This window comes from Xenopus laevis, chromosome 6S (genome assembly GCF_017654675.1).
Source record: "Xenopus laevis strain J_2021 chromosome 6S, Xenopus_laevis_v10.1, whole genome shotgun sequence".
In the NCBI taxonomy this organism is placed as follows: domain Eukaryota; kingdom Metazoa; phylum Chordata; class Amphibia; order Anura; family Pipidae; genus Xenopus; species Xenopus laevis.
In genome coordinates, this window is record NC_054382.1 from 136,173,861 (window position 1) to 136,191,902 (window position 18,042).

General features: G+C 45.6%; 1 protein-coding gene across 1 annotated transcript; it reads right to left on the reverse strand.

The window, feature by feature from the left end:
• Window positions 1-5,990: 5,990 nt before the first annotated feature.
• LOC108719776 (forkhead box protein H1-like) lies at window positions 5,991-17,864 on the reverse strand. The gene is made up of 3 exons (XM_041568257.1): window positions 17,736-17,864; window positions 9,029-9,133; window positions 5,991-8,686 (listed from the first exon to the last, which is right to left on the reverse strand). The coding sequence occupies exon 3, from the start codon at window positions 8,486-8,488 to the stop codon at window positions 7,652-7,654; it is 837 nt and encodes a 278-aa protein (XP_041424191.1). The 5' UTR covers window positions 8,489-8,686; window positions 9,029-9,133; window positions 17,736-17,864; the 3' UTR covers window positions 5,991-7,651.
• Window positions 17,865-18,042: the final 178 nt, after the last annotated feature.

An 18,042-nucleotide genomic window follows, 5' to 3' on the forward strand; every position in this document is an offset into this window, starting at 1 on the left:
TCCCCAGGCTGCAGTATCCGGGGGCCCCTCAGCAGCTCCTGTTTGGACCCCATCTCCTCCTCACTGGGTCAGACTGGCGTCTCATTGCCTCAGTAAGATGGACAGAGATTCCTTGGCACAGGCCTGGCACTGGGACCCACTGGTGCTTAATGGCCAACACTAAATCTTCTGCAAGAGCCTGAGATAGAAATGAAGTGTGAGGGTCACTTATCTGGTGCACAGACCTACCTGCAGAAACTGTCAGCTGCTCCTACAAACTGACCCCTGGGACTGGGATAATGGGGCTCATGTTTCTTAGGGTTTCAGCTGTGGTGAAGGTTTGGGGAGAAGCTATTGAAATGGCCCAATCCTAGTAAATGTCATTGCAACTCCATGCAGGCCAGGAGCATTCTGGGTAAGGGCACATTATTTGTGGCTAGTGGGTTACAAACCCCCAGGAGATTAGAGACAAGGGGATGTCACCCTGCTATAGTTCCAGGGGTACCCAGGGTACAAACAAGCACTCACCCCAAATCTCTCCCTAACTGACCTTCAGACTGGGCCCCCTTAGCTCATAACAAGGTTACAGATATATAGAAACATTGGGGTGTCACCCTGCTATAGTTCCAGGGGTACCCAGGGTACAAATAAGCACTCACCCCAAATCTCCCCCTAACTGACCTTCAGACTGGGCTCCCTTAGCTCATAACAAGGTTACAGATATATAGAAACATTGGGGTAACAGTCACCCTGCTATAGTTCCAGGGGTACCCAGGGTACAAATAAGCACTCACCCCAATCTCCCCCTAACTGACCTTCAGACTGGGCCCCCTTAGCTCATAACAAGGTTACAGATATATAGAAACATTGGGGTAACAGTCACCCTGCTATAGTTCCAGGGGTACCAGGGTACAAATAAGCACTCACCCCAAATCTCCCCCTAACTGACCTTCAGACTGGGCCCCTTAGCTCATAAAAGGTTACAGATATATAGAAACATTGGGTGTCACCTGCTATAGTTCCAGGGTACCCAGGGTACAAATAAGCACTCACCCAAATCTCCCCCTAACTGACCTTCAGACTGGCTCCCTTAGCTCATAACAAGGTTACAGATATATAGAAACATTGGGGTGTCACCCTGCTATAGTTCCAGGGGTACCAGGGTAAATAACACTCACCCCAAATCTCCCCCTAACTGACCTTCAGACTGGGCCCCTTAGCTCATAACAAGGTTACAGATTATAGAAACATTGGGGTGTCACCTGCTATAGTTCCAGGGGTACCCAGGTACAACAAGCACTCACCCAAATCTCCCCCAACTGACCTTCAGACTGGCCCCTTAGCTCATAACAAGGTTACAGAATATAGAAACATTGGGGTAACAGTCACCCTGCTATAGTTCCAGGGTACCCAGGGTACAAATAAGCACTCACCCAAATCTCCCCCTAACTGACCTTCAGACTGGCCCCCTTAGCTCATAAAAGGTACAGATATATAGAAACATTGGGGTACAGTCACCCTGCTATAGTTCCAGGGGTACCAGGGTACAAATAAGCACTCACCCCAAATCTCCCCCTAACTGACCTTCGACTGGGCCCCCTTAGCTCATAACAAGGTTACAGATATATAGAACATTGGGGTAACAGTCACCCTGCTATAGTTCAGGGTACCCAGGGTACAAATAAGCATCACCCCAAATCTCCCCTAATGACCTTCAGACTGGGCCCCTTAGTTCATAACAAGGTTACAGATATATAGAAACATTGGGTGTCCCCTGCTATAGTTCCAGGGGTACCCAGGGTACAAATAAGCATCACCCCAAATCTCCCCCTAACTGACCTTCAGACTGGGTCCCCTTAGCTCATAACAAGGTTACAGATATATAGAAACATTGGGGTAAAGTCACCCTGTTATAGTTCCAGGGGTACCCAGGGTACAAATAAGCACTCACCCCAAATCTCCCCCTAACTGACTTCAGACTGGGCCCCCTTAGCTCATAACAAGGTTACAGATATATAGAAACATTGGGGTAACAGTCACCCTGCTATAGTTCCAGGGTACCCAGGGTACAAATAAGCACTCACCCCAAATCTCCCCCTAACTGACCTTCAGCTGGGCCCCCTTAGCTCATAACAAGGTTACAGATATATAGAAAATTGGGGTGTCACCCTGCTATAGTTCCAGGGTACCCAGGGTACAAAAATCACTCACCCAAATCTCCCCCTAACTGACCTTCAGACTGGGCCCCTTAGCTCATAACAAGGTTACAGATATATAGAAACATTGGGGTGTCCCCCTGCTATAGTTCCAGGGGTACCCAGGGCACAAATAAGCATCACCCCAAATCTCCCCTAACTGACCTTCAGACTGGGCCCCTTAGCTCATAACAAGGTTACAGATATATAGAAACATTGGGGTAACAGTCACCCTGCTATAGTTCCAGGGGTACCAGGGTACAAATAAACACTCACCCCAAATCTCCCCCAACTGACCTTCAGATGGGCCCCTTAGCTCATAACAAGGTTACAGATATATAGAAACATTGGGTAACAGTCACCTGCTATAGTTCCAGGGGTACCCAGGGTACAAATAAGCACTCACCCAAATTCCCTAACTGACCTTCAGACTGGGTCCCCTTAGCTCATAACAAGGTTACAGATATATAGAAACATTGGGTGTCACCCTGCTATAGTTCCAGGGGTACCCAGGGTACAAATAAACACTCACCCCAAATCTCCCCCTAACTGACCTTCAGACTGGGTCCCCTTAGCTCATAACAAGGTTACAGATATATAGAAACATTGGGTAACAGTCACCCTGCTATAGTTCCAGGGGTACCCAGGGCACAAATAAACACTCACCCCAAATCTCCCCTAACTGACCTTCAGACTGGGCCCCCTTAGCTCATAACAAGGTTACAGATATATAGAAACATTGGGGTGTCACCCTGCTATAGTTCCAGGGGTACCCAGGGTACAAATAAGCACTCACCCCAAATCTCCCCCTAACTGACCTTCAGACTGGGCCCCTTAGCTCATAACAAGGTTACAGATATATAGAAACATTGGGGTGTCACCCTGCTATAGTTCCCGGGGTACCCAGGGTACAAATAAGCACTCACCCCAAATCTCCCCCTAACTGACCTTCAGACTGGGCCCCCTTAGCTCATAACAAGGTTACAGATATATAGAAACATTGGGGTGTCCCCCTGCTATAGTTCCAGGGGTACCCAGGGCACAAATTAAGCACTCACCCCAAATCTCCCCCTAACTGACCTTCAGACTGGGCCCCTTAGCTCATAACAAAGGTTACAGATATATAGAAACATTGGGGTAACAGTCACCCTGTTATAGTTCCAGGGTACCCAGGGTACAAATAAACACTCACCCCAAATCTCCCCCTAACTGACCTTCAGACTGGGCCCCCTTAGCTCATAACAAGGTTACAGATATATAGAAACATTGGGGTGTCACCCTGCTATAGTTCCAGGGGTACCCAGGGTACAAATAAGCACTCACCCAAATCTCCCCGTAACTGACCTTCAGACTGGGCCCCCTTAGCTCATAACAAGGTTACAGATATATAGAAACATTGGGGTGTCACCCTGCTATAGTTCCAGGGGTACCCAGGGTACAAATAAGCACTCACCCCAAATCTCCCCCTAACTGACCTTCAGACTGGGCCCCTTAGCTCATAACAAGGTTACAGATATATAGAAACATTGGGGTGTCACCCTGCTATAGTTCCAGGGGTACCCAGGGTACAAATAAGCACTCACCCCAAATCTCCCCCTAACTGACCTTCAGACTGGGCCCCCTTAGCTCATAACAAGGTTACAGATATATAGAAACATTGGGGTGTCACCCTGCTATAGTTCCAGGGGTACCCAGGGTACAAATAAGCACTCACCCCAAATCTCCCCCTAACTGACCTTCAGACTGGGCCCCCTTAGCTCATAACAAGGTTACAGATATATAGAAACATTGGGGTGTCACCCTGCTATAGTTCCAGGGGTACCCAGGGTACAAATAAGCACTCACCCCAAATCTCCCCCTAACTGACCTTCAGACTGGGCCCCCTTAGCTCATAACAAGGTTACAGATATATAGAAACATTGGGGTGTCACCCTGCTATAGTTCCAGGGGTACCCAGGGTACAAATAAGCACTCACCCCAAATCTCCCCCTAACTGACCTTCAGGCTGGGCCCCCTTAGCTCATAACAAGGTTACAGATATATAGAAACATTGGGGTAACAGTCACCCTGCTATAGTTCCAGGGGTACCCAGGGTACAAATAAGCACTCACCCCAAATCTCCCCCTAACTGACCTTCAGACTGGGTCCCCTTAGCTCATAACAAGGTTACAGATATATAGAAACATTGGGGTGTCACCCTGCTATAGTTCCAGGGTACCCAGGGTACAAATAAGCACTCACCCCAAATCTCCCCCTAACTGACCTTCAGACTGGGCCCCTTAGCTCATAACAAGGTTACAGATATATAGAAACATTGGGGTGTCACCCTGCTATAGTTCCAGGGGTACCCAGGGTACAAATAAGCACTCACCCCAAATCTCCCCCTAACTGACCTTCAGACTGGCCCCCTTAGCTCATAACAAGGTTACAGATATATAGAAACATTGGGTGTCACCCTGCTATAGTTCCAGGGGTACCCAGGGTACAAATAAGCACTCACCCCAAATCTCCCCCTAACTGACCTTCAGACTGGGCCCCTTAGCTCATAACAAGGTTACAGATATATAGAAACATTGGGGTGTCACCCTGCTATAGTTCCAGGGGTACCCAGGGTACAAATAAGCACTCACCCCAAATCTCCCCCTAACTGACCTTCAGACTGGGCCCCCTTAGCTCATAACAAGGTTACAGATATATAGAAACATTGGGGTGTCACCCTGCTATAGTTCCAGGGGTACCCAGGGTACAAATAAGCACTCACCCCAAATCTCCCCGTAACTGACCTTCAGACTGGGCCCCCTTAGCTCATAACAAGGTTACAGATATATAGAAACATTGGGGTGTCACCCTGCTATAGTTCCAGGGGTACCCAGGGTACTGGTCTCCCTGACTCCCATCTCTCTCCCCTCCAATCAATCAAACTCTACTACCAGGATCCTCCTGATCTCTCCTAAAAGGGAACCTGCTCAACCCCAACTAAAATCCTTAGCATGGCTGCCTGTTAAGCAAAGGATAACATAGAAAACCCTTCTACTGACATTCATATCCCTGACTCCTCTGCTCCTCATTACATTTCTTCTCTTGTGTCACTGTACATTCCTGATCATCTTCTCCGCTCTTCTCAGTCACCTTCTCTTCACACCATCCACATCCAGTGCCACCTCTCATCTCAAACCCTTCTATCTCTGGAATTCCATCCCTGAATTCCTCCCTAAGGAACCTGCTCTCTCAATCTCTTCAAGAAAAAACTAAGAGTCAACCTTTTGGAGCACTAGAACATTAGCCCAGTCCTGTCCCTACTGACTATGTCTTACCTTGTGCACTTTTTCCTCTCCAATTTGTGCCTGTATGTTAGTGTCCCATCCACTTAGACTGTAAGCTCTACAGTTCAGGGACCTCCTTCCCACCATGTACCACATAGCACTTAAGCTCTTTGTCCTATGATTCTGTATATATTTATTATGTGATTTGTCTCCCCACATATATAATTTTATATATATATATATTGTACTATATACACTGTACAGCGCTGCGGCTCCTTTTAGGGCAGTGACACACCAGGAGATTAATCGCTGCTTCTCTGGGCAACTAATCTCCTGCAATCTCCAGTAAAAAGCTTTCCCATAGGCAATAATGTGAATCACTGGTGGTAAAACCCATGTGTCGCTCCAGTCTCCCAAAATCGCTTGAAGTTTCCTCTTGTAGTGATTTTGGGAGACTGGAGCGACACATGGGTTTTACCAGCAGCGATTCACATTATTGCCTAGAGTCTTGTGTGTGTGTGAGTGTAAGAGAGAGAAATACAAGAAGGCAGTTCGGGCAATAAGAGAACATTTTATATGGAGCCTATTAACCCCTTGGGCCCCACAGGGAACAAGAGAAGAAGCACAGAGCCAGTTAAAGTGCAGGCCAGTGGGGCCACTCCAGGGAACGGTGACGGGCCCAGCTACCGTTTTATTAGAACAACGCCAGAAACCCAACGGTCCAATCCAAAATGGCTTCTGGCGTGACATCGGAAGGTTCCAGGGTAAAAACCCAGCTCATATGTACAATCCTAAAGAGATTAAAGGGGAACTACACCCAAGTCCTATTTGCTGCCTAATGAAAGGAAATGCGGTTCTGTTCAACTTCCCAATATCCATTTATTTCTCATTCTCACCAGGTCATTGCGTCCGTCACCAACTGCTTCTGTTCTCTGCACTGCTGGTTCTGACTCCAAAAGCCAGCTAAAAGAACAGAAAGGGGCAGACCAATACAGTTACACTATAATCTCAATGAGAATGAGGAATGAAGGGATATTGGGACAGCATTTAACTGTGTGGGAGCAGCCATATTGCTCTACTAATACTTTGGTCAGAAAAATGTCAGCTCTCAACTGCCAACTGCTCAGTAAACAGGTCCAACACTGTAATGTCCAGAGCTGATCAAACATCTGTTATACAATGAGTTTCCAGAGTCACATTCCCTTGGACATAGTCAGGTCCAAAGCACAAGAACTGCCCCACTCCTGGGATCCAGCACTAGGGGGCGCCATCATTCCAATGGGAAGATCTGGCTTTGGAAACACACAGGGTTATTTCAGTGAATGAGAATTGCAAAATAAAGAGTATACAGACAAGATGGAAAAGAGCAGTGCAGCCTGCAGCAGGACTCCATTGGGCTGAATATATAATCACCGCTATTAGACACATCTATAGCTTGGGCCTGTCCCCCCCTCTCTACCTTATGGTTTGTCCAGCAGAGGAGAGAGGCCAATTCATGTTCCACTGTGGCCTCTCAGGTGGGAAACTTCACCTTTAAAACATTAAAAAGTCTTGTTTTTTGCTCATTGTCACATTAAAATGTTTAGGGACTGGGGATAAAGCTCTCAGCCCAAAATCAAATCAAATAAAAACGTACAAAAGTCCCTGACTGATCCCTAGAGGCAGCACAGGGGGAGGGGCAATCGCGTCACATAATAAATAAATCAATAACACAATTAACACCCCAAATATCAAGTCGCGTCACCCCTTCATCCATACGAAATCCCAGAATTCAATTTGCCTTTGCTGAGACTAATGCCCGGCTGCCACAGACATGCCAGTCCTAGTCGGGGCACCATAGGCTTCGAGCCATTCCGCTGAACCCCTAGAATTTGGGAATGTCAGATTACAGGGGTCGTATTGGAATTGTTAGGGGCCCTTTCACAAATCCACAATTAAACACACACTACTGGTTTTTAGTGCAAGGGGCATCCACACAAGGCACCAGTAGTCGCCCACAGCAACTTGGCATTAGTGCAATAATACATCAGTTCCTGGCAGTAGGGGGCACTACAAAGACAGGACTATATGGCAGCAATATAAAAACACTTTGATCTTTTGTAAACGACCCCCTTCCAGAACCATGGGCCACAATATCTACATCAATGACCACCTAATATTCAGGGTTCATTTCATTCGGTGTCCACTCCGGGTCAGGCCAGGAGGCCTCCGTTTCTATATAAGGCTTTGTCTGCTTGGATAGGGGGTACCACTGCCCAAACACGGACTGAGGAAGGACGGATGGACGAGATCACCTGGATGACTTGTCAACACATCAAACACGCTCTTGTTGGGAGGCACGGACCTCAACATGTTGTCTAGATCCAGAGGAGCTTGGGATCCACATGGACTATCCCCACCAGGATTTGTAGGACAGGGAAAACCCCAGTATGGTGGGGTCATGTAGGGGGAAGGTCCATAGTTATAGTAGGAGAATCGAGGAAAATGAAAGAAGGGCAGGACACTTGGTGGTGCCACTACATTAGGTGCCACACTCTTTGTGTAAGAGGTGGGCAAGTCCAATGAAAGCAGGGGCATCTTTTTGGTGGTCTCAGTGGGAGAATAGTTCCTCGTGTCAGAATCTGAAGATGTGGTACTGCACTCGTCCTCCTCTCTCGGACGTCTAGTGGGAAGACCAAGCCTTTGAGTTTGCCGACCAAGCAAATGTTCACTTCTCTCCTGCTCCTCCTGAAACCCAACAGGAGATATTGTAGAAATGCTGGAGCTGGAAGAAGAGTATGTGGAATGACTGGTGGAGAAACCAGGGCTTCTGACATTCCTTATTGGCTTGGAATGTGGGTAGAGAAGAGGAGCAGAGCTCCACATATTGTTCATGGCTACAGCCGGAGAGATCCTTTGGTTCTTGAGGTTCCTGGAGGCATCAGGCAGATCCACATCTTGCAGGTCATGAAGTAGGGAATCAATCATAAAGGATGTGTTGAGTTTGCCACCAGTGTTGGTCTGGTGAGGGTCCCCCACCAGAGAAATGGAGCTGGCATGACTTGGAGGCATCTGGTGAACATACGCCCCTGCATTGTGTTCATATTTATAGTTATGTAGGATGTATGGAGCCAAATCCTAGACAAAGTAGTCAGATCCACCTCGGGTCAACGCAGTGTTCTGCAGCTTCATCGCATCAAGAGGAATCCAGGTCACATCCACCGTCCAGAAGTTACCCTTGGCCTGGGGCTTTCCAGGGTCTTTGAGAACCTGTAGATGACAAGTGCCAAGTTATTGTTGATGCAGCCAATAAATTGCTAAAAAGTCTTTGTCCAAGATCTCCCAACGTCATGAGGTGGTGAGAAAAAGTTACTTGGGGCAACAGTAAATGACATTTAGTGGGCGGATCGAGCAAAAGTACAAACTAATTCCACTGCATCTCTTGTTCTACAGTATAGGCCTCAAGAGTAAGTCAGAACTGAGGAGCCAAAATGACCCAACTGTCCCACCCACACCTGATATAGACCTCCCCAGGAGACACCACCGATCCCACATTATCCCAGACCCACGTCTACGTTTCTGGTGTCACATTCCACCTCAAGACTCACTTACCTTCATGAAACAGTCGCTGGAAGACAAGTTGTGCCTGATGGAGTCTTTCCAGCCCATATAATCGCCCTTAAAGAAGGGGAACAGGGTACTGACCTCCTTCAGGATCTGCAAATGGAACAGAATTCAGTAAGGTGGGAGCAGGCGTCTCATTAGAGTGAGGAAACACCTGACATTATATGTAGAACCTGAATTATACACCAAGACCCCATTATTTCTCATGAAGCCTCTCCCTGGCACACGATGTGTAATAATTCACTTCCTGCTGTCTGGGGTCAAGTGTTTCCCCACCTTTCTGTACTGCAGGGGTTAATTAAGGTGAAAGCCCCCCCGACATCTCCTCCTAGTACCCAAATTCCTACACAGCTGGGGGGGGGTGTATAAAAGAGCAGCAGTTGGGGGTAAAGGGAAAGAAATGGCATATGTCCCTCAAATATCATTAATATATACAACAATGTACCCCCCTGTTTTATCACTCTTGTATTATAAGGGATAATGTATCCCCTACTGTAAATGATAAGGATATTAGAAGTCACTGAGGGGTTGTTCTGTGACCATATAAAGGCACAAGGCTGCAGGCTGAGTTATACAGGGAACTCTGAGTATCACTCATGTATTATAAGGGATAATGTACCCCCTACTGTAAATGATAAGGATATTAGAAGTCACTGAGGGTTGTTCTGTGACCATATAAAGGCACAAGGCTGCAGGCTGAGTTATACAGGGAACTCTGAGTATCACTCATGTATTATAAGGAATAATGTACCCCCTACTGTAAATGATAAGGATATTAGAAGTCACTGAGGGGTTGTTCTGTGACCATATAAAGGCACAAGGCTGCAGGCTGAGTTATACAGGGAACTCTGAGTATCACTCATGTATTATAAGGGATAATGTACCCCCTACTGTAAATGATAAGGATATTAGAAGTCACTGAGGGGTTGTTCTGTGACCATATAAAGGCACAAGGCTGCAGGCTGAGTTATACAGGGAACTCTGAGTATCACTCATGTATTATAAGGGATAATGTACCCCCTACTGTAAATGATAAGGATATTAGAAGTCACTGAGGGGTTGTTCTGTGACCATATAAAGGCACAAGGCTGCGGGCTGAGTTATACAGGGAACTCTGAGTATCACTCATGTATTATAAGGGATAATGTACCCCCTACTGTAAATGATAAGGATATTAGAAGTCACTGAGGGGTCTGTGACTATATAAAGGCACAAGGCTGCAGGCTGAGTTATACAGGGAACTCTGAGTATCACTCATGTATTATAAGGGATAATGTACCCCCTACTGTAAATGATAAGGATATTAGAAGTCACTGAGGAGTTGTGTGACCATATAAAGGCACAAGGCTGCAGGCTGAGTTATACAGGGAACTCTGAGTATCACTCATGTATTATAAGGGATAATGTACCCCCTACTGTAAATGATAAGGATATTAGAAGTCACTGAGGGGTTGTTCTGTGACCATATAAAGACACAAGGCTGCATGCTGAGTTATTACAGGGAACTCTGAGTATCACTCATGTATTATAAGGGATAATGTACCCCCTACTGTAAATGATAAGGATATTAGAAGTCACTGAGGGGTTGTTCTGTGACCATATAAAGGCACAAGGCTGCAGGCTGAGTTATACAGGGAACTCTGAGTATCACTCATGTATTATAAGGGATAATGTACCCCCTACTGTAAATGATAAGGATATTAGAAGTGACTGAGGGATTATGGGACCATATAAAGACATATAATGGCTGCAGGCTCAGTGCAGGTCATTAACTCTTATGGGACTTCTAATATCCTTATAGTTGACAGTGGGGGGTATATGATGTAATACACAAGTGTCAATGAGTCACATGACAGATAAGGATATAACTGACAGTATATTCATGGAGTTAGTGACACACAGATTCGTGCACTTGTTGAACTACAGCTCAGAGGATGAAACAAGATGCCGGGAGTTAATAAAGAGCAGCTGGACATTTGCAGGACGGAGAGAAGATAAATTGGGCCCCACAAATAGTTTTATACTGGGGCCCCTGTAACAAAGTCTCGTTATCAAACAATCAGCATGTCGGTGCCTCCGGCCTTATCTTGGAGCCCAGATATGAGCCCCTATAGAGTGCAGACCCCCCGCCCCCTGCTGGGAATCCCTTCATTTCTTATTTGGTTTTGACCGTTGCACTTTGCTTTTTGTTTACAGGAAGGGGTTAAATACACAGAGCGGGGGCTGATCTACTGCTCAACTGTATGAGAAATATAAATGGACCCCCCTAAGGCCCCAACTGAATAATCCTGCCCCTCCCCCACATCTAATCACTTCCCCCCATATCCCAAAGCCTGGAGGGGGCAATCCTACAGGGGGTCCTCACTCTGAGCTCTTGTATGGGAGGTGCCATACTTGCTGGGGTCCCAGTCTGAACCCCACAATTACTGGACTCCCCCAAAACTCTACAGTGAATGTTCTTTCCTAATGAAAGTGTCACCTGAAAATGGCATTAAAGGGGAATTACACCAAACACTGCAATAAAATTCTGTGCAACTTCCCAATATCCTTTTATTCCTAATTATCTTCTCTGCACTGCTGCCTCCGACTCCTGATACAACTTCCCAATATCCATTCATTCCTCATTCTCACTGGGTTTATAGTTCTGTGTAACTGTCATTGTGTCTGTCCCTTTCTCTGCACTGCTGCTTCTGACTCCTGATACAACTTCCCAATATCCATTCATTCCTTCATTCTCACTGGGTTTATAGTTCTGTGTAACTGTCATTGTGTCTGTCCTTTCTCTGCACTGCTGCTTCTGACTCCTGATACAACTCCCAATATCCATTCATTCCTCATTCTCACTGGGTTTATAGTTCTGTGTAACTGTCATTGTGTCTGTCCCTTTCTCTTCTCCTGCACTGCTGCTTCTGACTCCTGATACAACTTCCCAATATCCATTCATTCCTCATTCTCACTGGCGTTTATAGTTCTGTGTAACTGTCATTGTGTCTGTCCCTTTCTCTGCACTGCTGCTTCTGACTCCTGATACAACTTCCCAATATCCATTCATTCCTCATTCTCACTGGGTTTATAGTTCTGTGTAACTGTCATTGTGTCTGTCCCTTTCTCTTCTCTGCACTGCTGCTGTCTGACTCCTGATACAAACTTCCCAATATCCATTCATTCCTCATTCTCACTGGGTTATAGTTCTGTGTAACTGTCATTGTGTCTGTCCCTTTCTCTTCTCTGCCTGCTGCTTCTGACTCCTGATACAACTTCCCAATATCCATTCATTCCTCATTCTCACTGGGTTTTATAGTTCTGTGTAACTGTCATTGTGTTCTGTCCCTTTCTCTGCACTGCCTGCTTCTTGACTCCTGATACAACTTCCCAATATCCATTCATTCCTCATTCTCACTGGGTTTTATAGTTCTGTTGTAACTGTCATTGTGTCTGTCCCTTTCTCTGCACTGCCTGCTTCTGACTCCTGATACAACTTCCCAATATCCATTCATTCCTCATTCTCACTGGGTTTATAGTTCTGTGTAACTGTCATTGTGTCTGTCCCTTTCTCTTCTCTGCACTGCTGCTTCTGACTCCTGCTACAACTTCCCAATATCCATTCATTCCTCATTCTCACTGGGTTTATAGTTCTGTGTAACTGTCATTGTGTCTGTCCCTTTCTCTGCACTGCTGCCTCTGACTCCTGATACCAACTTCCCAATATCCATTCATTCCTCATTCTCACTGGGTTTATAGTTCTGTGTAACTGTCATTGTGTCTGTCCCTTTCTCTGCACTGCTGCTTCTGACTCCTGATACAACTTCCCAATATCCATTCATTCCTCATTCTCACTGGGTTTATAGTTCTGTGTAACTGTCATTGTGTCTGTCCCTTTCTCTGCACTGCTGCTTCTGACTCCTGATACAACTTCCCAATATCCATTCATTCCTCATTCTCACTGGGTTTATAGTTCTGTCTAACTGTCATTGTGTCTCTCTCCCCTTCGGTTCTTTGGATCAGACTGTAGAGACTGTCGCAGAATCAAATTAATATTAATCAGGTGCTTATTGCTACATTCAGTAGCGTCACTAGAGGGGGGCGGGCCCTGGTGCGTGATGCACAGCCGAGCACCGCCCCCCTTCGTACGGCCGCATTTTCAGTGGCGCACGGGCTGCTGGGGGAGCCCTGAGGGGGTGCGGGCCCTGGCCTGCTCGCACCCCCTGCTCCCCCGGTAGTTCCGCCACTGGCTACATTGTTTCAAAAGTCAGAACCAGCAGTGCAGAAAATATAATTACCAGACAGCCACAGGTTTCAATAGCAATTACACAGAACTGTAAACCCAGTGAGGGTGAGAAATGACACTTGGGTCAGTACCAGCAGTGATACAATATGGGTCCCACACCCTCATATTCATGGGGGGCAGTAACTAGGGTTGCCACGAGGCCGTTATTTTACCGACCAGGTCAGTAAAAATAATGCCAATGTTATTAATAGGAAAACACGGCAAGAATATAGGAGTGTCGGTTTCTTTTTCTAGAAACGGTGGAAACCGTAGCACTAATAAGTTATTCAGTTAACAGCAGCTCCATCATAAGTAGGGTTGTCAACTTTTCTGTAACAAAATACTGACCTTCCTATATATTTATCTTTATTCCCTATTAATAACATTGGGATCACTGACCTTCCTATATATTTATCTTTATTCCCTATTAATAACATTGGGATCACTGACCTTCCTATATATTTATCTTTATTCCCTATTAATAACATTGCGGATCACTGGACCTTCCTATATATTTATCTTTATTCCCTATTAATAACATTGGGATCACTGACCTTCCTATATATTTATCTTTATTCCCTATTAATAACATTGGGATCACTGACCTTCCTATATATTTATCTTTATTCCCTATTAATAACATTGGGATCACTGACCTTCCTATATATTATCTTTTATTCCCTATTAATAACATTGGGATCACTGACCTTCCTATATATTTATCTTTATCCCTATTAATAACATTGGATCACTGACCTTCCTATATATTATCTTTATTCCCTATTAATAACATTGGGATCACTGACCTTCCTATATATTTATCTTTATTCCTATTCATAACATTGGATCACTGACCTTCCTATATCTATTTATCTTTATTCCCTATTCATAACATTGGGATCAGCTGACCTTCCTATATATTTATCTTTATTCCCTATTCATAACATTGGGATCACTGACCTTCCTATATATTATCTTTATTCCCTATTAATAACATTGGGATCACTGACCTCCTATATATTTTATCTTTATTCCCTATTTAATAACATTGGATCACTGACCTTCCTATATATTTATCTTTATTCCCTATTAATAACATTGGGATCACTGACCTTCCTATATATTTCTCTTTATTCCCTATTAATAACATTGGGATTCACTGGACCTTCCTATATATTTCCTCTTTATTCCCTATTAATAACATTGGGATCACTGACCTTCCTATATATTTATCTTTTTCCCTATTAATAACATTGGGATCACTGACTTCCTATATATTTATCTTTATTCCCATTAATAACATTGGGATCACTGACCCTTCCTATATATTTCTCTTTATTCCCTATTAATAACATTGGGATCACTGACCTTCCTATATATTTTCTCTTTATTCCCTATTAATAACATTGGGATCACTGACCTTCCTATATATTTCTCTTTATTCCCTATTAATAACATTGGGATCACTGACCTTCCTATATATTTATCTTTATTCCCTATTAATAACATTGGGATCACTGACCTTCCTATATATTTATCTTTATTCCCTATTAATAACATTGGGATCACTGGGTGGTACTGGGGGTGGCACTGGGGATACTGGTTGGCACATTAGCAGATTTTGGGGTTTCTCTGCTGTTTGCGCGGGAGCTACAGGTGGAACTGGTTTGTGTTGTATTTCTGAGACATGAGATTCCCACGGGGCCCCCCAGTCACTGGTCACCTGCAGCCACAGACAAAACAGCAGGAATTTGTAATTGAATCGACTGCTGCTGTAAATACTGAGGAACAATTGTCCCCTCACTGGAGACTCCCCCCCCCCTCCTGGTATCTGTACTGGGTCCCTCCCTGCCAACAACACTGACTGTCCTGGCCACACCCACCTTGTGGTCATGTGATTAAACTACAAATCCCAGAATCCTCTGGCAGGCTTGTCGCAGAGAATGACTTGAAGACTCCCTCCTCCCCCATCACATGGCACCAATACAAGACTGTGTCCCCAAGTAATGAAAAAGTGCAGGACCCGGGGCCCATATTGAAAGGGGTGCAGTGATTATACAATATATATATAAATAAATAAAATACCCAGTACAATGTGCCCTTTGCTCATGTATCACCCCTTCCTGGGGCTGTGGGGCTCAATGTAAGTAAAACATATAATTGATCTTAGATTACTTTTCATGGTTCTACAATTACTGTTTAATTCTCTGCATCTTGAAATGCAATTTTCTGCTAAGGTTGCCAGATTCACTTTCCCTAGCAACCAGACATTTCACTAAATCTCAGCACGGAAATGATAAAGCAGTAGCCACTGAGCAGAAAACCCAGGCAAGTACATATAGACCAACTGCAGAGCCGCTAATAACTAATCCCCATAGACATTAGTGGAGCCTCACCCTCTATGGAAAACAAAGTGGCAGAGCACCTGCTTGGATTTACTGAGCAATACAAATGTTTAACAAAGTAACTCAAGGGTGCAGGGAGTTGCTATGTTGCACTGAATCAACAGAAGTGACTGTCGGTTACTTGTAGTCTCACATCTCCTCTGTCTCCCAGCACTGACCAGAGATGAGCAAAAAGCTACTACTCCACTTACACAGAACTATAAACCCAGTGAGAATGAGGAATGAATGGATATTGGGAAGTTGTATCAGGAGTCAGAAGCAGCAGTGCAGAGAAGAGAAAGGGACAGACACAATGACAGTTACACAGAACTATAAACCCAGTGAGAATGAGGAATGAATGGATATTGGGAAGTTGTATCAGGAGTCAGAAGCAGCAGTGCAGAGAAAGGGGACAGACACAATGACAGTTACACAGAACTATAAACCCAGTGAGAAGGAGGAATGAATGGATATTGGGAAGTTGTATCAGGAGTCAGAAGCAGCAGTGCAGAGAAAGGGACAGACACAATGACAGTTACACAGAACTATAAACCCAGTGAGAAGGAGGAATGAATGGATATTGGGAAGTTGTATCAGGAGTCAGAAGCAGCAGTGCAGAGAAAGGGACCGACACAATGACAGTTACACAGAACTATAAACCCAGTGAGAATGAGGAATGAATGGATATTGGGAAGTTGTATCAGGAGTCAGAGGCAGCAGTGCAGAGAAGAGAAAGGGACAGACACAATGACAGTTACACAGAACTATAAACCCAGTGAGAATGAGGAATGAATGGATATTGGGAAGTTGTATCAGGAGTCAGAAGCAGCAGTGCAGAGAAAGGGACAGACACAATGACAGTTACACAGAACTATAAACCCAGTGAGAATGAGGAATGAATGGATATTGGGAAGTTGTATCAGGAGTCAGAGGCAGCAGTGCAGAGAAAGGGACAGACACAATGACAGTTACACAGAACTATAAACCCAGTGAGAATGAGGAATGAATGGATATTGGGAAGTTGTATCAGGAGTCAGAGGCAGCAGTGCAGAGAATAAGGAAATAACAAGGTTACCCCTTTGGCCCTAAATCTCAGTCCATGGGGGGTGAGGTGATTTAAAGGTACAGTATACAGGTTAATAAGGAGACAATGCCTGGGGTTTTGGCTCCTGAGTTACACAAGGGGCCCCCGGGACATGAAGTGGAAGGAAATCAGCATCTAATGAGATATGATCCAGCTAGTGCAGGGTTAATAGAGGGTCCCTGTACCCCACTTACACACTCACAGTTTGGGGGTCCCACCTGTCCCTCACCAATGAAATCCAGAAGTCTAATGAGTGCAGCCTCCCCCAATCAGCTCTAATGAATGTTACATGGGCAGAGAGTTCAGGGGTTCATATGTACCCCCCAAATAATAAGATATTTTCCTGCAGGATTTCTGGAGGGCTGGTTGTAAGGTTGCGGGAGTTACCTGGGGGGCTGGTCGTAAGGTTCCGGGAGTTACCTGGGGGGCAGGTTGTAAGGTTCCGGGAGTTACCTGGGGGGCTGGTTGTAAGGTTTGGGGAGTTACCTGGGGGGCTGGTTGTAAGGTTCGGGGGAGTTACCTGGGGGGGCTGGTTATAAGTTTCCTGGAGTTACCTGGGGGGGCTGGTTGTAAGGTTCCGGGAGTTACCTGGGGGGGCTGGTTGTAAGTTTCCGGGAGTTACCTGGGGGGCTGGTTGTAAGGTTCGGGGAGTTACCTGGGGGGCTGGTTATAAGTTTCCTGGAGTTACCCTGGGGGGGCTGGTTGTAAGGTTCCGGGAGTTACCTGGGGGGGCTTGGTTGTAAGGTTCCAGGAGTTACCTGGGGGCTGGTTGTAAGGTTCGGAGAGTTTACCTGGGGGGGCTGGTTATAAGTTTCCTGGAGTTACCTGGGGCGGCTGGTTGTAAGGTTCCGGGAGTTACCTGGGGGGGCTGGTTGTAAGTTTCCGGGAGTTACCTGGGGGGCTCGTTGTAAGGTTCGGGGAGTTACCTGGGGGGGCTGGTTGTAAGGTTCGGGGAGTTACCTGGGCTTCAATGTGAGAATGACGAGTGAGCGGCAGCAGCTCAGTGTCAGGGTTAAAGGTCAGTCAGGGGCAACTCAGGTGAAGTCATTTCCTATAACTGCCCCAGCTGTGGGCAGAACCAGCAGCAGCACTTAAAGGGACCACAGCTCTAATAAACAGGGAGAGACATAAAATTCTCAGGGTCCCCAGGCATCAGAGTGGCCCTTTGTATATAAAATCCATTGTATTGTTTTAAAAGGAACTGCACCCCAATAACGAAAAATAAAATGTTCCTCAATGATGCTTTTGAGTCCTGACACAATTTCCC

Excerpts from the sequence above, each read along its gene's own strand:
- LOC108719776 (XM_041568257.1), bottom strand. The coding sequence starts at position 8,488 with ATGCCTCCAAGTCATGCCAGCTCCATTTCTCTGGTGGGGGACCCTCAC.